The 26,225-nt window shown below is 47.0% G+C and overlaps 1 protein-coding gene across 1 annotated transcript in view; it reads right to left on the minus strand.

Annotated features, from left to right (window-relative positions):
* LOC104462463 (ephrin type-A receptor 5-like) overlaps positions 1 to 26,225 on the minus strand; it is a gene marked incomplete at both ends in the record, with an annotated part of 109,028 nt that overhangs the window by 11,840 nt on the left and 70,963 nt on the right. Inside the window, 2 exons of the mRNA XM_010074398.1 lie at positions 16,645 to 16,980; positions 22,677 to 22,832. Of these exons, the coding sequence (XP_010072700.1) occupies positions 16,645 to 16,980; positions 22,677 to 22,832 (492 nt within the window). The remainder of the gene's footprint in view (positions 1 to 16,644; positions 16,981 to 22,676; positions 22,833 to 26,225) is intronic.

Raw genomic sequence — 26,225 nt, forward strand, 5'->3', positions numbered from 1 at the left:
TCTATTGCCCAGGACGTTGCCTATCAGAATGACTTTTCTCTCCTTAAACGTGCCCTGCAAAAATGTGGGATGATAACGTAAGTGGCATTAAAAACGTGGATGATAAATGCTACGCATCAGGCAGGAAGATTAAGTAACTAAATGTAGATTCTGGGGTATATTCACTTCTCCTTCTGACACAATAATTGATCATCGCTAATCTATGGCAGAAACTAAAACAGAGATTCCCTCCTCAAACAATTCAGCTTCTATTCTCCTTTATTTATTCCCCCAGCTCCTCCAGAAGGGGAAAGCCCATTAACTAGCTCTAACTAGTTTTAATTCAGCAGTATTGAAAACTGGGTCCCAGCAATGCAAGTAATTGATCCCGTTTTTACAGGACCACCTTCCAAGGATCAGCAAAGGTGAAGTACTTGCCTTATCAAAGTCACTGCAGTGAATGCAGCAACAATGAAGCCTTGGGTTTGCATCAGGATTCAATTACAGTGACGTATTCAAATGTTGCTGAACTGCCCAAAAAACCCGAGAAGTACTCTAAGAGAGCTACATGCAGTTAAGCAGACTTAACAAAAAAAGCAGCATTAAAACAGTTTAGTTGAAACTCTATAAAAATACACTGGACACAGTTGTGTCCATAAAACATGTTTTATGCTCATTTCACTCGAATTAGCAAATTTATAGGCAGCAGGTAAACCAAGATAATCAATTTTAAATCAATATCCTTTAAGGCCAGAAGAGATAATTTGGCCCTCCCACAAAACACCACTGAGTTTTCATCTTCCTTTAAATCAATACTGATTCACCCCTGGGGGTAGATTACCAACCTTCACCACGCGGTGACCTGCTGGAGTAGTGCCCATCTTGCCCGGTGTCGTTAATTACAAAACCACTTTTATGTCTAACAGTGGTGGCTTCTTGGGCAAAGGAAGGGCACAGTATGGAAAAAAAAAAAAAAAGAAAAAAAAAGAGACCATTTTAAGAGATAACCGACCCTTGTTCTAGAAATGAGTACTGAAGACAAAAAGTATGCAAAAAAACCTAATTCCACAGTTACTTGCTGAGAACCCAAAAAACAAAATAGAAGAGGAGCCTGTTTTAAATATGGGTACACACGCACGCACACTTCCATGAGTCATCATTCAAAAATCAAGCAAAGCCTCAAGGAAGGATGTATGCTTCAAGTGTTGAATGCCCCTTGAAGACTGTCAGGGAATTTCCAAGCAATTTGGCACCGTTTATAGGTCTATAAAAATTATAAAAGTCCGATTTTAAAAAGCCTCCCGATATTGAACTATCACATCTGACCAGTGCAAAGTGTCCACACGCATTTTTATTCTATATAACACTACAGTGTATAGAATTCAACTCCATGGATTACCTTCCCATGGGCCTTTTTCTACCAGTGATGAATGCGTCTGAGAAAAGTGGAAATACATTTTTCTCAGTGTTATCATCCATTCAAAATGTTACATAGCCAAGAAAAAAAATAAAAAATAATCCCATCCAGTCGTACAGCTGCCAAGCAACTGCTCGCAGAGACGTATATTACTGTGTGCGATACACAATCACTTTATTTATTGTACTCCAACCAAAATTACTCAAGCCATTAATGTCTGCCTAACTGCTCGTGCATCGCCCTGATAAGAACTTCATATTACTTACCTCTTTCTCCTGCTCAATAAAAGGCATTCTGACCGCGTAGGCACATCCTACCGTGTATCTCGAGAAAGATACCACCAGCATCCTCGCAGTGCCCACTTAGTCTCCCACCTGCTGCACAAACACGGACCACGACTTCCCACTGGCGTCGCTGGGCTGCTGCTCTCATTTTAAAGCTGCTGGAGCTAGCTGCATCCTCTTTTGTTTATTCCAAGAGTATGGCCTTTAAAGCCTGGATGTGACATTTAAAAAGGCCACAGCCTCTCTCCACCATGAATCTTGGCTAACCCAGCAGTATATTATAATCTCATCAATCTAATTCTCGAGATTATCTCTTTACAGACAAGACGTGGGATGGTCACTATGATAAAGCTCTGGGAACTCAAAAATATGTCAGGCACTGACCCAATAATAAACCTGATGCTCTCCGCTTCATCTTTTCCTCAGGACGGCATGTCAAACCATACACTATGACCATATGCTATGACCTGGGCAAACGGAGCCTCAGAAAAATGTGGCCAAAAAAAGCAGTTGTGCAAGATGCTGCATTGTTAAAAGAATGAAAATCAAAATGATTATACTTTCATGCTCCAGAGAATCTTGCTTTCTCAACATCCTGGGGACAAAATGACATTTAGAGCCAAAATTTCTAGTCCCAAATGGAAACAGAAGCAGCAGCTGTGAAGCCATCCAGAGGAACAGGTGGGAAGATTCAATCTACCCGAGATATCGGGCCACATCTTGCATTCCTCCGCATGAGAGGCTACTCACCGCCTGCATCAGAAGTAGCTTCCATGCAGCTAAGACAGGGACTGGATCCACTAAATGAATGGGAAGCATATTACATCCCTCCAGGTACCGAATGAGGCAAAGCAATGAAGGGAACAGAAGACCAGTTGGACCTACAGCTGGCTGCAGCAACAGAGAAAAAAATTTACTCTCTTCCCTTTGGGAAGAGATCCTATCTATGGTCTTGCACCATTCAGCAGTCTTCAAAAGTAGTAGAGAAAGAGGAGGACGCAAATAAACTAAGTTAACTTTATGGCACAGCCTGGACTCCAGTGATGCATGGTACCACCACACCCTGGCGACTTTTGGTCTCTTCCCAGCACCGCTGCCAAACTGTTGGGCGACCTCGGAAAACATCACTTTCTTATCTTTCTCGCAGCCTGTAAGAGGTGCAGGAGGGACATTCGTGTCCCTCACAAAGCACCACGAGGTTCATGGTTAACAGGTTGCCCAGAGAAGCTGTGGATGCCCCATCCCTGGAGGGGTTCAAGGCCAGGCTGGATGAGGCTTTGAGCAACCTGGGCTAGTGGGAGGTGTCCCTGCCCATGGCAGGGGGGTGGAACTAGATGAGCTTTAAGGTCCCTTCCAACCCAAACCAGTCTGTGATTCTATGATCCTATGTTCTGCTGAAGAGCATACAAGCTCATCTCTGCCTGTAGCTTCAGGCCTGCAGCCGGAACCAGCTCTCCTGAGATCTTCCTTGTCCATCCCTTCCCAAACACATCTAATTAAAAAGCCCTGAGTGCTGCTGAGCTGCTAATGATGAGCTTTTCTTGAAAACCCTCTTCCCTTGGCAAGTTGTTCTCGTCTGATTCCTAGCCACGACTTCCAGTCTTGCTTATTTCCGTAAGGAGCTGCTTCCACCTGCACTTTGATGGGCTGACAAGAAAACACACTTAATCCCCAGCGACAATTTTCTCATTTAAGGCGGCAGAGCCCCGTGCCTGGGACATGGCTGGGGTTATTTCATAGCCAAGCCTCTTCCCAGCAGCTCCCAGTAGCCCAGGTTTCTCTCCACCGATGCGGGCACGCAGGAATACCCCGCCTGACGGAGCTCAAGTTGAGATGAAGCACGCTCCCTCCTGATCCTTACCACATTTTTTTCTTTTGTGTGTGTGCGTATAAAAGACGCCATGCTGAACAAATGGGGAAATCTCTTGAAGTGCATGAATATCAGGGACCCACAATGTTACTGCAGCAAAGCCATGGGAAACATCTGGTGCCTCTTCAAGTGCTCTCCTACCGCTTGCTGGTACAACTGCTCGGATGACGGGAGCATCTCTCTGACAGGCTCTTAAATCTCCTAAACTAGATTAATCTAGTGCAGCATACAGCAAAGCTACAGATACTTCCTAATGGCCTGAAATGCCAGCTCCCGTGATAAATATACGCATCCTACACGCAATTATGCCTGTTTCTTAATAGCATTAAGATGGCTCCAAGATACTAATTACCAACTAAGAACTTTGCAATTATACTCCATCATACTGCACTTCTGACAGAGCTACTTTTAAGTAAACAAGGATTTTGGTTTCGACAGCACCAAAGAAAAGGGAGTTTTCTCCTTTCATCCATTTTAACTTTCCAAGTGGGATTGTGGAATTACAGAAGTCAAGAGCAAAAATTCCCGTCCGCTGAAGTGCTGCCAGGGCTTCACCACAGCCATTTCACTGCAATTAAGAAACATCATTAGCCCTTTTATTAAGCAAGGGGAGGAATGATGTTATCTGAAATGAAAGCAATCTCACTAGCTGATTCCTGCTATTCCCCAGCCAGAATTTCAGTGTTTGTCAGGAGCTGTTTGCAGACTTACCTTTACTTTAATTAACGGTACCACAAGATCCAAGGTATTCCCTGTGCCTAACCCTGACGTCATTAGACAAAACGCATCTCTTACCTCCATCGTCTGCAGATATACCAGCAAACAGCTTACACCACAAGAAAAAACTACAGAAAAGCTCCTTTCCAAGGCACATGAGAGGGATGTAACGAGAGAGAGAGGTGCCAAGGCTGCTCAGACTCGGAGGTACCATCCTTCCAGTAAAATACACGGCAAAGTCCCTGGCTGACTAGAATGGGAAGAAAACGAAGCCAGCACTGAGGAATTTTTACATCTCCCCTTTCAGTGTTACCTCCTGACGTTAAAACAAACAGACATCATGGTTGTTTTGGTAAGAAGCCAGCTAGGTGAGATCATAACAAGGGTAACCTGAAAGTGTGGGAACCTGCAGCATTAAACACACAATGCAAAAGGATGCGCTAATGACAGCAATATTTTTCCACTGCTCATGTAAGCACAGCGACAAATGTTGCGATCTGTCTCTGTCTGCCTTTTGCGGAGTGCTGTTTTACGACACAGTTAATGATTTGGCAAAAAAAAAAAAAAAGTAATAGCCTTGTAGCGCAGCAATTGCAAATGATCTTTCCCTTGCTCTTTGAAGATGAGTAACGGAGGCCTGGGTTTGACCCTTTTATGAGCATTTTGCTTGTGGTATGGGGGTAAAGAAGGGAAGTTGGAACAAACACCTAAAAATAGAAGCGTGAAAATGATGCCATGATGTACAGCTACCTTGTTTACCATTATCCTTAGCCATAGATTTATCACCGTGCTCTTAACACATGCTATACATCTTCCCCCCCTTTCCTTCTAATTGGAACTCAGACTGTGAAATGTAATTAAAGCTCTCATAAATACTGCCAGGGAGTGCACCTTCTTCCTCCAAGTAACTCCTAACATCTTTGAGAAGACCTCATCAACCCCGGATAGAACACAGACTGATCTATCTTCTCACACACGCCTGTCAGGATTAGGAAGTCAATCTTCCCACCTTCCACATAATTAAAGTCACCCACATTATGTGCTTTTCCTTCGCCACTCCCTCCCCTTCTCCAACACATGTATCACCTTGTCATCAGCTCCTTTCCTTTCATCTGATTTATTCCGTTTCTAATCACTGAACAAAATCTAGAGTTTTCGAGAAGAGCTGGAGCAGTCCTACGCACGGCTTGGTACCAGGTTTCCTTTTTCTTGCCTCCTCCCATCTTCTATCAGAAGACAGTGCTTTTAACTCGCCTTTAAGGGGGATTATTTCCTGCAATCTAGAGAGTCTATTCATGCCTGCAAATTAAAAAAAACCACCTTCTTCCATTTAGGGTAAATGACTGAGACATTAACAGTGAAATTCAATGGTACTTCAGACTCCTTTGGGCTCTAAAGGTTGTGTAGGACTGCTCAGGGACCCAACGAAGCCCAGTTAACCCAACTTGTGGCTTCATTTGGTCTGTGAAAAATAGCTGCTGCTTCTCACAGAGAGGCAAACACTCCCAATCCAGCCAAACAGCAGCTATTCCCAGCAGCTCTAAGGTTTTCCAGCACCCACCCGGTAAAGTTCAGCAGTGCTGGAGATGTGCCACCAAACCCCTCATGCCACAGAAATTTTGGGCAGAGATGACAGCGGGTGACTGACCTGACAGGGTCCGGTGGGTTGAGAGCCACGCACGTGCCCCATCCCCTTGAGTACATCACTATTTCCGCGGGCCAGAGTAGCTGGAAAAGGAGCCGTGGCGGCAGGAGACCCGACAGCCCCACACTTCAGATATTTGGGTATTCTATCATCAAACCATCAGCAGAGCCCCCTGGGCACCTGCCGGGGCTCAGCCCTGGGGACTGGGGAGCAGAGGGCTGCAGGACCCTGGCCCGCAGCATCCCGGGGAGGAGAGCCTGGCACCCGGCCGGGAGCAGCCCCCTCTCCATCCCCTGGCAGGTGCTGTCTCACGATCCAGGGTCAGAAGTGAAGAGAGGAAGAGGAAACCCACTGAAATCTTCGCTCAGCTCTCAAGAGGATAAACAAAGTGTCTGGCGTCTTTAGCACCTCATTACTACTATTGCTTAATTTTGTTAAGTGCTTTTTTTGGACCCTCATGAGCGAACAGTTGCCAAGCCACTCTCAATACTATTACCACCAGAGGCCAGATAAAACCGAACATATTTACAGAAGAGGCAGCAATTGCTCTGCCGCTGGAGAGGAAGTCAAAAGGATTGGGATTTTAGTTACATTTAATCACCTGGGCACTGGAATTTGCAACCGCTTGGAATAGAGGACACTGTCACTGCTCTGTTTCTAGCAGACAAAGCACCCTTCACCAACCAAGTGAATTACAGGCAATACCCTGCACTCAGCTGGACTTGGATCAAAGATGGTCTCTCCTGGACGATGGTCTAACAGAGGGAAGAAGGGAACCATCACTATTGCCATTAAGATCTGGGAGCAAACAGACCCCATGCCACACTTTCCCCCCAGCTACTCAGCATCCATTAACTCACTAAACGCGCTGGATAAATACACTATTGTGTGTACCTTTTGCAAAGGCAGCCAGGAACTTCAACTGAGTTTGAAGCTGTGATTCCAATGCCATGACATTTCTCACCCTGATGCTGCAGTGAAATCAAAACCACAGAAATACTGAAACCAATTGAGGAAAAAAAAAAAAAATCCCAAAACCCAACAACCCACTCCTCAGCTCGTCTCCAACAGAGTCTGACTGTTCTTTCTTATCTGCTGTTAAAATCTGTTTGGCAAACAGGTTTTGGAAACAGCTCTAGTGCAGCTCAGGGCTCCAGCCCTGCACAGGGAGGGCTCAGCAGGGGCAGAGGAGCAGCAAGAAGAGTCCCAGCAGCGGTGTGTGCCCTCCAGCTGGTCACACCGCACCTCTGTGCCTTGGTTTCCCCATCAACAAACCAGATGCCTGAAAAACCTGCCTGACCAAAGGCAATGCCCAAGTCGTGGGCAAAGAAACAGCAATTTACTGACATCAGGGACCTCTTCCAGTGGTGCTGTGTCCATCAGGTCTGGATACAAGAAAACTGAGCAAATCTCCATTTACATACTGCATTCATTTGCATAATGACCACGTATTTCCCTGCCTTATTTTGTCCTGAACAAAGAACTGGACACCGCACAAGCTGAATTTAAAACAGCAGTCATCATTCATCGACTGATATCAGAAGATACAGGAACAGTGTGAGGCCATGGCAGACGCAGGATCGTTATTTGAGCACGAGCAATACTTATCAGCTGCCAGGCTGCTTTACGGCGATTTGTTCTGTTTTACAGACTTGTTCTGCAGGGGTCGCACATAGCACTGGAAGCCTTGCAAAGCCATCTGCCTCTGACCCAAGTGCCCCTGCAGCCTTGGCCAGCACGCAGCAGAGGGTTTGGTGCATCACCTCTGCAGAAAGCACAGGGTGGTTTTGTCCTTCATGCACACCCAGCTTTGCTAGTTGCTGTCTGCAGTTTTGGAAAAGGCGGAGATGGGTCTGTGCCCTCATGTGCATCCTTGCCCAGCCTCCTCCAGCTCCTTTCCATCGCCTTGCAGGGACCGAGTCGCACCTGGTACAGAGAGATGTACAATAAATTAAATAACCCAGACATTTCTGCAGCCATCGTCTTCCAGTTTACTGAACTGGGTGAGAGCACCTCTCTGTGGAAACTGTCCTCGCATGGCCAGGCGTTTAGAGGCTCCCACCGTAAGTCTCCGGCAAGGTCAGCGAGCGATTTCACGCTCTTGGTGCCACCCCTCAGGAGAACCAAGCAGAACCACGGAGCTGTGTGGTTTAATGATCCAAGGCAGGAGCCCGTTGTGGGGAAGGCAGAGCCCAGGAGATGACAGGGTAACAGGACCATGCAGATCTGTGCCCTGCAGTAAGCCACTCTGATGCTGAACTGCATGAACGACAGCTCAGGGGACAGCGCAATTAACCATCCACTCGGCTGAGCACCACTTTCTCTCCTCGGATTGAAGCCGACCGCAGAGAAGCTGGGAAGAAGCTATGAAGGCATTGCACACAGGGTACCATAAACCCTTGCAAACCGAAGGCGGGTAAGCCCAGTTTGCTGATTTTATCCAATTCAACACAGTTTCCTTTCATTTCGTTTAGGGGCACAGAGCAAAGATGCACATCCTGCCCCAGTCACTCAAACTAGACTCAATTCCAACGATTTTTTTCCAAGAGTACTGTCACAAGGACTTAGCTGGCTGAATATCAAACAAAACCAGCCCAAAAAAGAGCACAAAAAGCCAAGTTTTGCACAGCAGGATGGAGAAACACAGCGGGCAATTGCAATGCGTATTCCCGGGAAGGCAGCGAGTGGGTGCTGGTGCCCTCCACTGGCATTTTCCACCCAATTCTGCAAATTTGCTTTTGAGGCATCCTTGGCTGTCTCTGCCAAATTCCCGGGAGAGCTACAGGGTGGGGAGCAAAGTCCATTCTGCTGCTTGACTTGCCCACCACCCCTGGCCAAAACCCACAGGGTGGATTCTACCAAATGCTTTAACAAGTTTGCAATTTTTTCCATCAGTTCCCATGGAGCAACACTTTTCTCCAAGGCTCGCCCAAGCCTAAACGCTTACAGGATCAGGCCAGTGTGCTCGGCATCTCTCAGCAAAGAGCAGCACATCCCCCCGGCTTGCTGCATTGCAGCAGAAAAACCTTCCCCCAGCACCTCCGCAGCCAGTGGGTGTCCTGCATCAATTTGGACAGAGCCTTTTGATCAGACCCTGTATTCTTAAAAATTATCAATCTTGAAGAAGCAGGATAAATAAATAATAACGCTTTCCTGCTGGTGATTTCTATTGTACTGATCTAGCTGGAGATCCCATTAGTTACCGCTTTGATCAGGACCATTCCTCCAGGACTGGGGGATGCAGAAAGCCTTCCACCACACCAGCAAACGAGCACGTCTGAAGTGTGTTTTAATTAAAGCTTGAGCTTTTTTGTAGGATTTGCATGTAGCTGAACTTTGGCCCAGCCGCTGTGGAAGAAATACAGTTTATTGCTGGGCTGCCTGTTACCTCGGCGCTGCTCTCGGCTCTCCAGGAAAAGCTCTGCAGCGCCTGCCCAAACGTGAGCAAGGAGAGAAGGGGATGTACGCCGAGATAAAGCACCAGCCAGCCCTATCACTGCTATTACACTAACGCTTTGCAAGAAATACAAGTGCCAAAGGAGCATTTCAGACGTCTTTCGAGGAACAAGCATCGTATGTGCACTGTAATAGCAACCACAGTAAAAGATATGGCAAAACCTTCCAAGCCCTGCTGAAATACACCCCTCCAGTAACAAGCAACCCAGGGAAGGGAAGCATTGCAGCCTGTCCGACACTACAATACTAATTAGGAACCTGTAATCCGTGCACATTGCGAGCTGGAGCTCAGTTTGGATGCAGCAAAACCCTTCCCACGATGCAGAAGCCAGCCTGCTCCAGGGGTGCCGACATCGGGGGAAAAACTGTCCAAATGAACAAATAAATAAATTACAAACCGCATATTAAGAAAAGCTCAGGCATCCGAACAGTGGGAGCTTTGCCAAGCTGTCGCAGATATCTGTGTAAAACAGGGGTGGGTCAGCTCCGTCTGCCGCCCGGCACGTGTCCTATGTCTTCATACCCACACAAACACGTACACGCTGCCGTGCGTGTACCTACGCCTTCGCGCTCATGCAAATTCGTATTATCAGCACAATAGTGCCATTGGAAAGGAGAAATGCCCTGTGAAGCTGCTATACCTTCAGCGACATTTCTATAGCACAGCTCACTTCATGCACAATTACCGGAACGCAAATGTTTCAAACTATTCTGTTTCCTCCATTGTTACATTTAAATTTTGAGAGAGATTACTATAAGGAGCTTACTCGGTACAGAAAAGAAGCCCCAGACAGAGAGCGAGTGAGACGTTTATTAAATGCCTGTGAGCCCCCTGCTATTCCTCTGGCAGCACTGAAAGTATTTTTACATTCTTTTTTGGCTATTTTTGAGTCCTGGTGTCCTAAGAGCACCTTCAGAAGTATCATCCGTGCAGAGAGAGTGTTCAAAATGTAAAACTACTTTTAATGTTAAAAGCAGAGAAATAACATATCAGACAAAGGAATTATCAGCTTGCAGACCAAGACTAAAGAGCTGAATAGGATTTCATTAGCAGTAAAATTCAGAAGCTGCTTTCAGGGGGAAAAAAATAAATAATGTATAGGTTGATGTCATCGGGGCTGTGAAACCATTTGAGATGCTTTACTTTTGCTCTCTGCCAAGTACCATGCTCAGCACAATACAAAGAACTCCTTGGCCCCGCCGACTGCGTTTTAAGGTGATTAGAATTAGATTAATAGAAGATTACTCGGCAATCCTCTAAAAATGTGCCAGCAAAATGAGAAATACAATTTTAAACCTGCACTATCACTCTTGCAACGCGGTGCTCTGCAAAAACACGAGGTTCCTACGGCTCCGACCTTGTGCAGCTCTTACTGCATCTGACCACTGCACAGCCTGCTCTGTGCTTTTTAGGAAATCTCAATATTTGCTCCATATATGCCTTTGAAAATCTAGACTCGGGCTGCCCAATCTCTGTCACTTTACCTCCAGTGGCTCTGGGGTGTTGTGGAGGGATCAGTCTCGGTCCTGCTGGCTGCAGCAGCCCAAGCTGGGTATTTTGGGTGGCTCTTGCCCCCTTGTACCTGGCTGCATGGCACCATCTGGGTGCAGTCCATGGATAAAAGGAGACTAATCACTTTACCATACAGATATTTATCTCACTGCCACTGGGAGACAGGAAAACCTGCACCCCGCTGCCCAACACACAATAGATGGCAACGCTGAATCTCATCACAAGACCTTCTGCACGTTTCCCTTTCCCTTTTTCAGGGGGAGGGTGGACGGGGACAACCATTTCTTACTATTTTTATTTTCATCTCTAAATAAGATGTTTTAATTTCATGTCAAAATTGAAAGGTCTGTCTGCAGTTGCAGGAAAACGCTTTTTATTTCATCTTTTATTGTCATCATCTATCAACAATGGGGCTGTCCCACATACTTCAGGAATAAAAATGACCTCTAACTAAAGTCACGTCGTAAGTTTGGGGGATATTCCAAATCATTCTTTCAATATTCAGTCTTTCTAATACTTCAAGTATAACAGAATGACTTATAACAAACTATGAAAAAGCAGCAATCGCCAACGGGGGAGTTATAAATAAAACTATAAAATACTCAGCTGATCCATAATTCATTTGGTAGCAGACACCCAGCCATCTGGGCTGGGGTGAACTTGTGACTCTGCAACAGGACGCTGGCTGTAGGTTTTGCATTCAGAATAAATGTGGCCATCGCAAAAAAAAAAAAAAAAATCAAACAACAAACCCTTTGTGCATTGCTGGCTTTCAAGTTTTACTTTGCTCTGCGATGCGTCTGTTCGCTACCTACCTACAATTGCTCTCTCCAGCTACACAAAAATAAATATGGTACCCGCTACCGACCATTGCTGGGAAGATGCTGCAGCTCCGCTGATCAAGTACTGTTACACCGGACACTTACAGGCAAGCCCTGCTCACCGCTCGGGATATAGAAAGGGAGTCTTCAAAAAAAAAAGCATTTGCTTAAGCTTTCACAGGCCAGCAGTTCTGGTTGAAAAGCAGAGCTGCAAACCCAGTCTTGCTTCTCATGCGAGACACACGCAACACACTGCATCTACTGGAGCATCCTCTTGGAAACTGTTTTGTTAATCCTAAAGAAAATCAGCAAGCTGCCCCCTCCCCAAGCCCAATCAAACAAGCCTGTGAGACTTGAAAGTTGCAAGAATCAGAGGCCGAACGTTACAGGACTTGAATTGGAACATTCCCAAAGGCAATCCCAGAAAACATCTTCTCGCCCCATTTTCTGATGTTTTCTTCCCAGGCTGTGCAGGGCTGCAGCCCATTGGTTTCACGCAGCTGCTGACCTAAGGCTGCAACACACTCTACATTGCAGATTTCCCTTTCCAAACCACCACTGTCTGCTTTTCAAAGACTGGCACATCCCAAGCGCTAGGGAAAATCCCTTCTCCCTTGCTCCCCCCCACCACACCACCACAGCCTGCACAATCGGAGTGAGGATTATGCTCTCAGCACACCTCCCCGCTCCAAGAGTTCTCCAGCTGCTCCAAGCATCTGGCCGCCTTTTGGTCAAGCAAGAACCTGGTCCTGCCTCCAGTATGGGTTACCAGGTCCCGTCCTCCAAAACCTCGGCTTAAATAGCTTTGCTGGACCACAGGATGCAACCATATCTCTGGTTTGGCCTCGAACATGAAGACTCCTGGAGGCATTAGACACGTTAACTCCTCCTCTGGTAGCAAGCATATCCAGATCTTTCTTCCCCTTCTTCCCCAAAAAGGCTCAAAAATATCCTACAGGTCACAGAAGGGGACTGAACACTTGGCTTCCAACTTTTCAAACAGAGAACGAGCAGGGGGCTTATCTGAAAACACACACAGAGAAGGTCCTTTAAAGGGAACCCGTGGCATGTGGGATGCCAGCAAGGAGGAGCACCCCGCTCTCATCACCCCCACCCACGGGCCAGCTCCGTGCCTGAAGCTGTGCCCAGCAGATGCTGGAAAGAAAAAGCAAAGAAATCACTCAGCTGTTTAGGCTGGCTTAAAGTGAATATTCTTGGCAGGTTTTAAGCCTATAAAGGTTTTAAATGGTGCGGCTCCTCCAATGATACAATGGGTGGGCAAGCAACCATGAATCACAAGCGTTTGCTCCCCGCGGCCCCATTACAAGACACACAGCCCTGACCAAGACGTCACGGTGGGTGCTTCCCGTATACCGAGCAGATAAAATGAAAGACCTCCAGGGAGATGCACGTCTCTGTCTAGAGTGACAGCGTTACTTAATCATCCAGCTTGGCAAAATCCCTGAGAAAAAAAAAAAACAAAAACAAAAAACCGGCAAGTGGTTGTCACTTGAAAAGCAAACTTCAATACTAGCGGCACACGCAGACCGATTTCGGGCAACGGTCTGGAAAGGGGCATTAGGTGGCAGTTGCAAAAATACGAAAACTCGAGCAAAACCATGAACAAGAGAAGAATGGCTAACTTAATCTTATCATTCCCAGTGATGAATTATTCACTGGCCTCCAGCCCACGTGCACGAGGCAGACTTTTTAATGCTCTGTGAGAGCGCATTACACCTGGCTCCCTGCCATCTGTGCCGGGAAGTCCCTTGGGCACGTATTTTACAGCTATCCCAGGGGAGAACACCATGCTTTGGCCAATCCACACGCTTACAAAAGGAATAAGGTTCTCCGTGTGCCTGCAGCAGCTCTCGGTTAGCCACAATGGAGGCCAGCACGCTTTCTACCTCCCCTGCCTGGCGGCGTTGCTCACCCTTTCTACATACATGCTTTCCAGCAGAAAACTGCAAAATTCCAGAGGCTTGGGGACTGCAAGAAGGTTGCAGGATGTGATGGGGGAACTAGTCCTGTATCTGGAGCCTAAGGCCACCGCCTGTATGGACCGGTCCCATCCCAAGGACCATGAGGTCCCCGGGTCCAGGGGAACAGAAGCGTGCTGGGGTCACCAGCTGGGATGAGCTGACCTGCCTCCTCCTGTGCACAAAACATTGCCGTTCCCTTGCTGCATTTCAAAACATGATTGCAAAAGTTCAGAGGAAAATTACATCAAGTCTGAAAATGTCAGACCGATTGCCGGTGACAATTCTTTTTCTCATTATTTTAAACTGGGCAGAGAGGAAGTGGGACAAATTATTTTGGAGAAAACCACTTTATTTTTCAGGAAGCAATCCCTTCAAGAGCCCAAAGCAGAGGCAGTTTCTGCTGCCAAAAGCTCCCATGCACAGTGCAGGCAGCACCGCCAGCACCCCGCTGCCTGCACATTCTTTGCAGTCCTGAAATTAGCACCGTCTTTTTGGGACTGACAAAAGCCAAACCAACGAAACAGACCCTGGCATTTCTCTGCGGTGCTGGGTTAGTGAATACCTGCCAGTGGGGCTCCAGCGGCCAGACCGATCCCACAGCATGCTATTTTTTTCATTTTCCACAGCCAGCAGTTCTTGTAACTTCTGCTGCAGCAGCCTTGTGTCACTACTTCTGTGACTCTACCTTGTTACACCAGCCTTCATGAAAATACAGTCATACTGGTAGAAAACCTGCGCGAGGGAAAGGATGAGGTCCCAGAGCTGCATCTCTTGGTGCTAATTTCAGGGGGAGATGAGGGGGCTGAGACCCCCTAAAGCCCCAGGCGCCCTGCCTGCTCTTATTGACGGGAGGACAGCTGAAGGGGAGGCTTTTTCAGAGATGTCCAGCATCTCTGGCATGGCCAGGTATGGATCACTCTGCCTGCACACCTCCATTGCCAGCCGCAAAGGACATTTGTCAGAGGCACATAAAGAACATGGACCGCTCTGCCTGCACACCTCCATTGCCAGCCGTAAAGGACATTTGTCAGAGGCACATAAAGAAAACAGATACCCAGTGTCCCTGCTTGGCAGCCAGCCTCCTTTGCAAAGCCCCCCTCTAAGGCTGCTTTATTTCTGGCACGGACTAACTGATGACCACCTCTGGGAATGCCAAAAGTGCACGTTCCTGGGAACTAAATGCTCATGGCTTGATCCATTAGCACCTCCCTCCATTGTGGCTCCACCACGGTAGCAGTGAGACTGGACCAGAAGCTAAACTTACTCACTGTCCCTAGCAGGAGCCACGTTTGTCACACAAAACCTGCAGGTCTGTCATTGCCTATAACGGACCTTTCGGTACAGGGCTGAAGGTGATAACTGTGCAAGGGAGTTGCTCTTGGCTAGAGGCACAGTCAGGCAGCCACATGAAGAAATCCTGCTGCAACTATGCAGAGTTTGGGACAGAATTCACAAGCCAGGACCATTTCCTCCCATTCTGCATTGATCAGCAATGTGTCATCTTCTCTCGTGCTTCTCCACTTACTGAGGTTTACATGGATTTAACTCTGCGCCATCAGGGAAAATCCAAAGCCAGCAGTGAAATACTAAAGCAAACCGACAAACAGGAAATTATGTTTTTTCCAACAGAGTTACTGGCAGCAGCCTTCACAACGGAAAAACAGTAAACAGCATCAGGACCGTGACACCCGCTGATCTGCACCACGCAGGTGCCTTCAACAGGTGTCACACTGCCGTTCACTGATGTTCCTCCAGAAGATTTCCTGCCACATCCGTCAGCAGCAGCCCCGGCATGCCTTCAGTTCCTCTCCTCGAGATACATCCAAGCGATTTGCCCAATGCTTCAACAATTCAGCCTAATTACCAGGACTGATAGGTGACGAGGTGCGATGTGATTGCACCCTCGCTGCTGGCTGCCAACCCCGTGCACAAACGAACCGCAGCCCTGCTCCAGCTAGTGTTTTCTGCTCCGCAGCGAGGATCTGCCAGTCTCCATCCAGCTGTCAGCACTGCACATCACATCGTGTTTCCTGGCTAAGCCTTGTCTGATGCCACCGGCTCACACTCCTGGAAGGGCTCTGCAGTGGACAAGTGCCACTGGGGAGCCCTGAATTAAATGGCAGGGAGCGAGCCAGGTAGGCAAAGGGACAGATCGTAAAACACAGAGCATAAGGGACAAGAGAAGAAGGCTGGAAGGGTCTTCAGGTCTTACAGAAGCTGTGCAACGTGCCTGGTGTGCTGATGTGCATGGAAGAAGGTGTGACAACAGCCTGTGCCCCAGTTGCCTGTCCCCCAAGGCAACAGCTCTTTTCAGCTGCTGGGCAAAGGAAGAGCAGGCAGATCTGAGCCCAGGACAAAGGAACAAACCCGTCTGTGTGATCTCCACCTGTACAGCACAAACCCAGGAAGAACACAGCACGCAATGACATCTGAGCCCTGCCTTGTTGGAGAAGCAGTGACTGTGTACCATACCTTACCAGCCTGAGTCTGGGCATCTCAGCACCACAGCACCAAAGAGGGATGGAACTTCCTTAAGTCACTCAAAACAATTTTCTTAGGGTAACTGTTCTGCAAAGTTAGGATGTTTGAACCATTGGCATTTAGAATCAAAATGAACTCTCAGGAATTTCCCTTTTCCATCAGGAGAGGCAACTCTTTTCTTTTTGGTTTAGTGGGCGGATACACCGAAATACAAAGAAGTGGAGGGATGTCTGAATAGCTTACGGTAAAAGGAAAAAATCCCAAATCTTAAAAGCGTGTCCTGCTGGAAGGAAACATGTTGAAGACTGCAGTAATTACAACCTGAGAGACACAACCACCCCCCATACACATATTTGAAGAGGCCACAGCCCAGCCCTCCATGCCGGGGACTTCCACCCATTTCCAAGGAAGGTCCACACCAGGTCTGACTGGCTCAGGCTCCCACCCCAGACATTTCCCCGGGTTGAAGATCCACTTACCTGCCTGGTTTGTGGTTACATTTACAGACACAAACTGCCGAGCTCCGGGGTTCTGGTCGGACACTCCATTCACTGCCTCAATTTCAAAGGTATAGTTTGTATGAGCAAGCAGATCCACCATCATGACAGAGGTGTTTTTCAGGCCGGTTTGCTGGGGGAGGTACCTGACATGACCGCCACACGCCTCGCACAGACCTGAGTGGGAGTTGCACTTCTTGCATGCAATATAATAAGACACATCTTTCCTTCCACCAGTATCAGCAGGGGGAATCCATTCCAGAAAGACACTAGTCTCGTTAACATTTGAGATGGCACTCCGAGGAGCTGAGGGGGGTCCTGGTTTGTAAAGTGAGAAAAACACATGGTAAAATCAGTATTGTCAGTCATCCTGCTCTCTACTACGCTCTAGGCTGAAAAGAGATGCGCCGTTGTTCACGTGCCAGAAAAGCACATGGGGACGATTTGCAGCAGTACCCAAAGAACCGGGAAAATGGGGATTTCCTTTGAGTGCTCCCACCTCACCTCGAGGGCTCTGTGGAGGGATGCAGGCACCTGCACATGGAAGACACAACATGGGGCTGGCTCAAAAACGGCAGGAGGAGCATGTTCCACCCCACGGCATTGCCTCTGGTGCTCTCCTCACTCTTCCAGCAAAGGGAGCTGCAAAGCTTTGCTCTGCCCAAATCCCTTTTGGCTCCACTGGGGGTGAGATTCCCCATCCTCGCCCCACCGCCCCTATATTACTAGTCCTAGGTCCTAAAAAAAAACCCCCCGTGATGGGGTATTCACACTGCTTAGGGACTTAATTCAGATGCCAAATCCTTCCCCTGCGTGCACCCGCCTGCCCCATCAGCGATTTGGCAAGGGTGAAACCCAGGCTCAGGCATCCAAAAATCACACCGAAGCGCCACGCTCAGCATAGCCCAAAGCAGATGGTGACCTACGTGGGGCACTGGAAACACGGCCGTACCCAGCTACTCGGCCGCAGCCTTCTCCATCCCTGCCAAGCTCCAGCACAGTTGGTCAGCCACACCGCGCTGCTTATTTTGCCCAGCCTCCCTGCTCAGGATGCCAGCGCGGTGCTGGCAAGGCTATCTGAGGAGGAACAGCTGCTGCAGAGGTACCAGAGGTTCTGCAAAATGCCGTCTGTTTTCCCTCGTCCTGCTGGGAGAGGCCACGGCTGGGCAAAGCCCACCTGCAGACACCTTCCAGACCGCTTACTGGCAGAAGGTGCTGCAAGCTTTTGAACAGAGATGCGCTGGAGATGAAGGGCAAGCTGCAGATACGCCCTGAAGATGACATGAAAGGACAAGCAGGTGTCTCATGCAAGAGATCCACGCATTCTATACTCAGGGAATGCTAATGAATGAGGAAGAAAGGGGAAATTCATCCAAGCAAGCCAGGATGGATTTTAGTCACGGCAGCACTAGAAGCTTTACACCAAAGAGGGATTTTTTTCCAAGGGAGGTAAAGGAGAAAAGGCAAAACGCTCCCCTTTGGTTTGAATGAAGCTGTCAAAACCCAAGAGCAGCTCCTTGAAAAGAGCCCGACGAGTGGCTTCACCAGCTAGAAATCCATACGAATTTAACAGCCTGTCTTAGGCTGTCATCTTCTCATTTTGTTGTGATAATTAAACTCGATTCGTTATTTAAAACAGGCAATGTTACTAAAATGAGATCACCTTATACACCAGTAGCATTTTCCCCAACTTCCCTTTCCTCTTCCCCGTTTCAGTCTATCAAATTGGTAACACTGATAAAACACTGCCATGATTTCGACTCCAGCTGTTCTGATTCAATGAGAAACTGGCCTCCAGAGGGAAATAAATAATCCTGATTTTTTGTTTTTTCTTGGAGCGGGGGGACAGGGAGCAGTTGAAGATAAAAGCTAAGTTAGTTTAAGAAACAGCAGAGCAATTTTCTTCTGCAATCCCTTCAGCTCACAATGAACGGGAGCAAGGCGCTCCCAACCCGTGCCGCGGGCACCCAGCGCTATTTGGCTAATGACACCACAGTACAGCCCAAGTTGGGGCTATTTTCTGCCCTGGAAACTATGAAACTCATCACCAGAGCTGTGTGGAGTTATGTATCTTGCCCTCAGATATTTTTTATAAGTTTTTTTTTTTTTTACTGGTTGAATTGCCCTATTTTTTCTTCCACTGGATGAATGCTCTTTCACTGCTACCAGCACTCTAAGAAAAAATAAAGGACTCGGGCACAAGAAATACTTAGAGGACAATGTGTCTTTAACTGGGGATAAATTATTACTTTTGTCAAGTCACCAGAGGTTTTTACTTGCTTTGTACAGAAGAGTCAGCTGCTCTTCTGGAAGGCTTGAAAACATTAACTTCGGTGGAAGTCCTTTGAAGCTAGGGGGACTTCATAACCTATAAAATCAGCATTCTCCAAGGGGCTCGGAGAAAGGTCTTTAGCAGTCTGTAGGTATCTGGCAAGACCTACTTGAAGAATCCTGAAACTGCACTTGGGTAAAACTTTGATAAATCCCAGCTGGGGGTTCACTTTGTGAAGAGGGGGCCCTAGGTCTGCTAGGGTCTGTCTTCATTTCCAGCCTCCCTTTGACAAGGACAAAGATATTGTTTTACTGAACTATTTTTTAACACGTATTTTTTTTTTTTAAATTTGCTACTTTATAGCCTAAGCAGACAGTTAAGGTAAGATTCACCCTTTCTGCATCACGATTTATTCACCAGAGGCAAATACTTCCTGAAGACAGAGATATTGGTATTTTTCTTGATGGACAGCAAACTTGTTGTTTGTTGTCTTAAAATGACAAGAGATAAATCACCCTTGAGATACAAATATACGTATGTATAGACTCAGAATAAAGCTACTGTAAACTTTTTGAGAGTAGGACACTACCCTAAATACTGTAAAACCTTCAGCATGTCCCATGGGTCATACTACTGAAAGCACTTCCCCAGGATGCTCTGAACAGCAACAGGGTTATGTGTCAGACATGGGAGGCGGGAAAAAAAGGGTACAACTTTATGTTTTCATTTTAAACAGATGTTGTGCAAGGAACTGAAGCTAAGATTACTTAGTTAAGAAGAAATAAAGTGCAATTACTTTCTGGAAGATACATAACAACATCAAGAGAATTCTCAAATATCCATCAGGACCAAAGATGCCAGACTGCACCACAGCACTATTAATTTCAAAATTACCAATCATTACTTATAATGTACTTAAAATGCTTAAGGAACTGGAAAAAAACTAAATAGAAACATATTAGTCTTTTTTTTCCCCCCCCACTGTACTTGTCTGAGCAGCTGCCAGTGGTGTAGCAGTTTTTTTTCTTCAGTGATGCTGGTGGTGGTGGGGAGGCTCCTGCAGCTTGGGATTGAAAAGCATTTGCTTTAAATTAGGAAAATGATATTATAGCTATACTGACTGGCAAGGGGACTTTGCAGGTATGGTGCTAAAAACAGATGTTGATGTATTCTCTAAAATTAACTAGATTTCAAGTTCAGGAAATCCTATGAATACTATTAACTTCTGCAGTAGTAAATAATAAAAGCATTGAAAAAAAACTTGCCATGTCTTCCTACAGGTCATGACTTGAGTCTGTCTCACTTGTGTTTCAGTTCCTGATGAGATGGACCCTTCCAGATCTAATCGGACTGATTTAAAATGTGAGCGTTGCTACCTACTCTTTCCTGTCCCTGACAAAATTTACCATCCCCGCAGCCAAGCTGGGGCAGTACACACTCCTCATCACCTTCACCACAAATACAGCTGGACTAGGATAAAATCCCAAGAAAGGATGCATGGGGCAAGCGAGGGTGACTGAAGCCCATGGAGAAGGCTCAGATGATCCACGTGAACGCCAGCAGAGATGCTCCAACACCCTCACCTGCTGCACTGGTTTGCAGCGGGCAACAGAAGCTGAGCAGTGCCTCGGTTGGCATTAAATCTCTGATTTGCCCCAGGAGCACTCGGTACCCTGCCAAGCCATATCCTAACACAGCTTCACGAACCATGCCCAGACTTTAAACTAGCTTATAGTAAGCTTTCAAAACAAAAAACCCAAAACAAAACCAGCCAAACATTAAACCCCCCAAACAAGCTTTTAAAAAAAACCCCAACAAATAAGCAAAAAACCCCCAAACAAACATAAAAAAAAAAACAACCCATGATATTTGCAGAATCAGAAATTACAGGAAAATTATCAGAAATCCTTTACCTAGAGGATTCAAATTGCACCAGAAACCTAGGGGAGACAGGCACTTGTATTTAATTTCTTTTTAATGGGAGCTGGTCACCAAGCTTGCTTGCACCCCTCTGAAAATCCTGCCCTACGCTCAGGTCCCGGGCACGGCTAAACCTCTTCCCTGCGCTAGCTCGGCAGCAGGACAGACTGGATGCGTACCCCTCCATCCCGAGGGGGGACTGATGGCAGGTAGGAGGCTGTGGACACCGGCAGTCTGCCATAACTCTGCCTCAGTCCCTGGTTTTGGGTCTGCCTGCACAGAAAAGCTGATTTCACGTGTTTCCAGAGCCCGGAGTACTCCTCCCTCGCTATTCCCCAATACTGCGCTGGACCTCACTGTCTCTCCTTTTATCTCCATTTTTCAAGTCATGCCAAAGGGCAAAATGGACATCAAGAAACTCTGGTTTCTCAAAAACCAACTCAAAGTTTTTGATGCTGTAACCCAGTTGAGCTACCGCTCTGAATACAGGCATAGCTATTTAATAACGTGAGAAGCGCTTGCACTCACCCCCCAGACCCCTTTGATCCTACAGCGCCGGCTCCTGCCGCGCTGCCTAAGGCTGTCTTCCCCTTCCCTGCAGCACGCCCTCCAAAAGCCAAGTGCTTCATGCTCCTTCGGCTGGTGAAAAGCAAACACAGAGTTCAAGAGCCTTGATCCTGCTCCAAGTGCCTCCTGCGGGTAAGCAGAGACCTGCCCAGGGCAGTTCCCTTTGCGAGAGCATCTCTCCAACAGGAACAGTCTTCTTCATCCTCTTTTTGAAGTGCAAACTTGGGCAGCTAGGAAAGACATCTGTATTCACTGGGATGAAGGCACAAAAAACCACTACCATGCAAGGAAACAGGATGGAAGTTGCCTCTGTGCTGTGGCCTGCTGGCTCTGAGCATGGATGGACTCATAAACCTATTTTTCCCCTCATTGCTTAAGTTCCCTGGAAGTTCTACCTGCTCCTGCCCCAGCAGTTCAGCTCCTCTCTGGTCCTCTCTAACCACTCGTGCACCACAAAACCCCACTCGCAGTGTGACAGACCTGTCCCAGCAGAAGCCTGTGCGTGCTGCACCCAGTGGGACCCGCTGGGGCACGTGAATTGTGCTCCTGAGTATCCAAAACAAACCAAACAGGAAATCTTCAAGGTACAGCTGACAGGATAGCTCCCAGATGGCAGGAAACAGTCAAAACTAGGAATTCTGCTTCCAGTGACTCCACTTTGACTCCAAATACCCCAATTTGCTTGTTATACTACCCTCTCCCTACACCACAGGACAGGCTCTTCATTTTCGCTGCGGGTTTGGAGAAGCAGTTTCCATCACAGAGTTTTAAGGCTACCCTGAAGAATTATCATCTCCAGGCAGCTTAGAAAAGTAGGGCTTTCTCCCTGCTTGTCTACCGAAAACGAGCTAAAAGATGATGCTAAGCAGGACCACGATGACCCTACCCAAGCGCTACCCACCGTCTCCTCTGCGTGCGTGCCCCACACCGGTACGTACGCACGGACACGGATGCCTGAACGCTGCGCTGCTGGCTGAGCCTGCCTGTGAGCAGGACGGCGAGAGATGGAGCATTTGTTTGTTACAAAAACACTCCCTGGGTTTAATGCCAGCTTTCAAAGCAAAAGGCTGCAAAAAGCCTGTTCTCGTGTAACCGGGGGGACGGGGGACAGAGCCAGTGATGCTACAAGTGTGTCAGACCAGTTCAAACTCCAGCCCAAAGCCTGGAAAAACACATTAATTAGGATCATAATGTCTAGTCACGGTACAGGAACAGCTTGAAAGGATTAAAAACAACCCTATAAGCACATGCTTACTTGTACAGGCCATGGTAGGTGGGTCTGATTCCTTCCTAAAATAGTGCTCTTCACACAGGCAAGATGTGGATGCTTCATCAAGCGTGTAGCTGTGAGGGGGACATTTGCTGCAGGATGGACTGTGGGGTGAAGCTTTGAAGAACCCAGGTCTGCATACTGTAAAAAGAAGAACCACAAGCTAAGCTCTCCCATCATAAAATTAGTCTCTTTACATTTCCTTTAACAAAAAAAAAAAAAAAAAAGCATATCTTCAGCCAGAAAACAGACAAACACTTGCAAGCTATTTGGTTTGAATATTTTAAAGCAGTCTACCCCACTAACCAAACAGTGCACACTTGAATATTGGCATGAAAAGAAAATGAGAAGCTGTTGATTATTTTCCTTCCCCTAGCATCTGCCTTTGCTGGGTACTGGTTTTCCTTGTTGAATGCAGTAGAGGTAACATCTTTTGGGCTCTGCTTTACAAAACATTCTTCTGTTTGGGGTTTTGGTTTTTTTTAAATTCAGTCTTAGAAAAACAGGTAAAACGCATCCCACGGTTTTTGTTTAAGATGTTCTACACCCAGAAATCAATGTCTCAGCAAACAAACAGTAACAGGGCGGTGGATGGGGTCTTGAGATTGACAGCTTTAAGACATGGTGATAAGGCTACTTCCCCAGGGTTTTTTCCCCTGCAAACCTGTGATGAATTTTAAAGTGTTCCATATAAGACAGATTGCTCTGGGTTAGCCTGAACCAGGCATGCTCGCCATACAAGATATTCCTTCCAGCTCAGGTATGTATGCATGACAAGGCACAAAGACTTTCTAGGAGAGCTGTTTGCGTCCTCACAAATATAATATACTGGCTAAGGGTAGCTTGGGATTTTTTTTTTAATAATTTGAAGTAAATACAGTAATATCTTGTTTCCAGCCTCCTGGAAGAAGTGCTCTTTCACCTACGCAAAGCACGCTGTGCTTCCCTTGCGTGTGCATGCTCAGGCAGGAGCAGCGACAGCCACAGGTCCGCACGTACCCACCTGGGCTTTAGAATTAAAACCAACGGGCCCTGCAACCGCACCGTTATCTGCAGAATTACAAACCCACTGCTTGCAAACCAACACACAGATAAAGCCTGTAGAGAACCCAATTTGTCGTTTGTCTTGAAAGGAGAGCTATGTAGCCACGTTAAAGAAGCTCCAAAGCGCTGCGACGTTTTCTGCCCAGTATGATATCAATGATGCCCAGGTCTGCTATCGGACTTGCAGAAGCTACCTGGAAATCCCAGAGCCTTTCCATCTGCATTCCAACCTCCCCAGCTAGCTTGCACAGAAAATGAGCTCACAGCAAAAGCATTAATACTATCCCACTAGGAATGTCCCAGACAATCACAGCGTGAAGGCCACGTGCTAAAATTCAGCCAGAAGATGCGATGAAAATGAGATGACAGAATTCATCTTCACCGTAGATAAAGTGTAGATTTTAGGTATGGATTCCTTTTCCTCTGAAGGACCAGCTAGCTCTAAAGTTGGCTATGCTTCCTGCAATACCAGAGAAACTCTCTTGACATCTTTTTTACATCACTAGCTTCTCCGCCAAAGGTGAGACGCTTACATGTCAACTTCTAACTCCTAGAACAACCAGTAAACCTGTGCTGATGGAGACCACTGATGCACTGACAGGCTGTGATCCCAGAGCACCCAAGCAGACCTCCCCCAGGCCCCAGCTCCAGCCTTGCCCACACCATGAAGCTCTCTCAGCAAGCACCACGCAGCCCCGAAGCAGTTCCCCAGCCCACCGGGTGCTGCAGGGTCTCCATCACCCACCTGCTGCTCCTCCATCCTGCTCTAGAGGATGCTCCTCTCCAGCACCCCTGCTGACCCACCCAAACCACACGCCTCCTGCACCTTCCCCCAACTCCCTCTCCCTCCTATAAGACAGGCAGAGGACAACTGGTAAGTCTGGAGGGATTTACAGGTTCTAAAACCCCAATTTCCAAAATCACCCACCGTCCAACTAGCTCTCCATATCTAGACCATGAGCTCTGCAGGACACAGTCCCTCTGCTTCGTGCCCATAGACTGGGACCATTGAACACAGCTGGAATTTATTACTTATTTAGGCTGAATTTATTCTCAATGGCTGTTCATGGGCTTGCCACGAGCTGCCCTCGTGCTTTATGGCATGAAGTTTAGTTTCTAGCACAGAGTTCAGGTTTTTTTTATTTACTTCACTGGCACCTTCAAATGCTGCCCTACCTGCAGCAAGGACTTGTTGTACAGCTGCTGGAGAGTCTTCTGGGACAGAAGACCACCAAAGGGCTCCTCTCCAGCCTACAATTTGTATTTCAAAGCCAAATCAACCTTGTTTGCACATGCAGACAATAAAGATGGGGAAATGAAAGCACAAAAACCCGCTATGTATAACGAGGGCAGCCCACGTCTAGTGTGTACTTGATGTAATTAGCCTTCAAAAAAGGACTTGAATTTATCTCATTATGCCCCATCAAGACAGACAGAAAATCATTACAGCACAAGAGTTTCCTGTGCTTCTATTTTGTGCAAAGCAGCAATTGCAAAGGAAGTCAGCTTTCCTTGACAGCTTTTCAGCAAGGTGCTGTTTGTTAATGACGGTAGGATACGTGGCTCAGCTTGACGGGAATGTTTTCTTTTCATGAGTAAGTACAGAGCCAACAGCTGTACAACACCAGTAACCTATGTTTTAGTGAGGGATGCGAAATGAAACCAAACTGGACCAATTTTTATATAATCTGAAGGCTCCCACAAGTCAGGTAGGTCTCTGCTCTGTCCAGATGGTATAAGGACGAACCGTCAAGAGCATTAAATTACACCAAAACGTGCTATCATATCTAAGTGAAATACTCATGTCAGTTAGAAAGGAAGAATTCAGGGATAGGAGATGGGCGACGCAAAAAAAGGGAGGAGAGAAAAAAACCAAAAAACCCATGCAAGCATTGCCACAGGGGTGGGTGGTGTGCACTCCTCTGATGACCACGGTGCTCTGATGGAATGGGTGATGGTAGATGACAGCTGACCCAGAACACCCAACACCTCCACACCGCGGAGCAGGTAGCACGGTAGTTGGACGGGCACAGTCCTGGCTGAGCTCAACAGCCCAAAGCAGGGGCTGGTACCGTGTCATTTTTCTGCCTTTGGTGGCAATACCTCCAATATTTTGTAAATTGGATTCAGAGCAGAACAGCCTACCTGCACGTACCTTGGATTTTGGTCTTTATCTTACCATTCCTCTTCTGACAGTCAACCTTAGAAACCTCCTCATGAAGTATACATGACTTTATTTAAAATTACATGGGTGTCTGGGGTTTAATTCCTATTAAATCTTATTTTAGTCTTCTTATATTTCTATCTCAGTATTTCTAATTCACCGGCTCTTGAAAGGATACGTAGAGCTAGCACAGTACAGTCGCACAATCAATGGTAATATCTCTCTTTTCAATGGGGTAGGAAAAGGAGAAGAAATAAGATGAGCCCAAGACTCCCCATAATCTGCTGTAAGCCAGTTGAGAAGAAATAAAATAAAGTTTTAAGCTT

Source organism: Pterocles gutturalis, unplaced genomic scaffold (assembly GCF_000699245.1).
Source record: "Pterocles gutturalis isolate BGI_N339 unplaced genomic scaffold, ASM69924v1 scaffold18417, whole genome shotgun sequence".
In the NCBI taxonomy this organism is placed as follows: Eukaryota; Metazoa; Chordata; class Aves; order Pterocliformes; family Pteroclidae; genus Pterocles; species Pterocles gutturalis.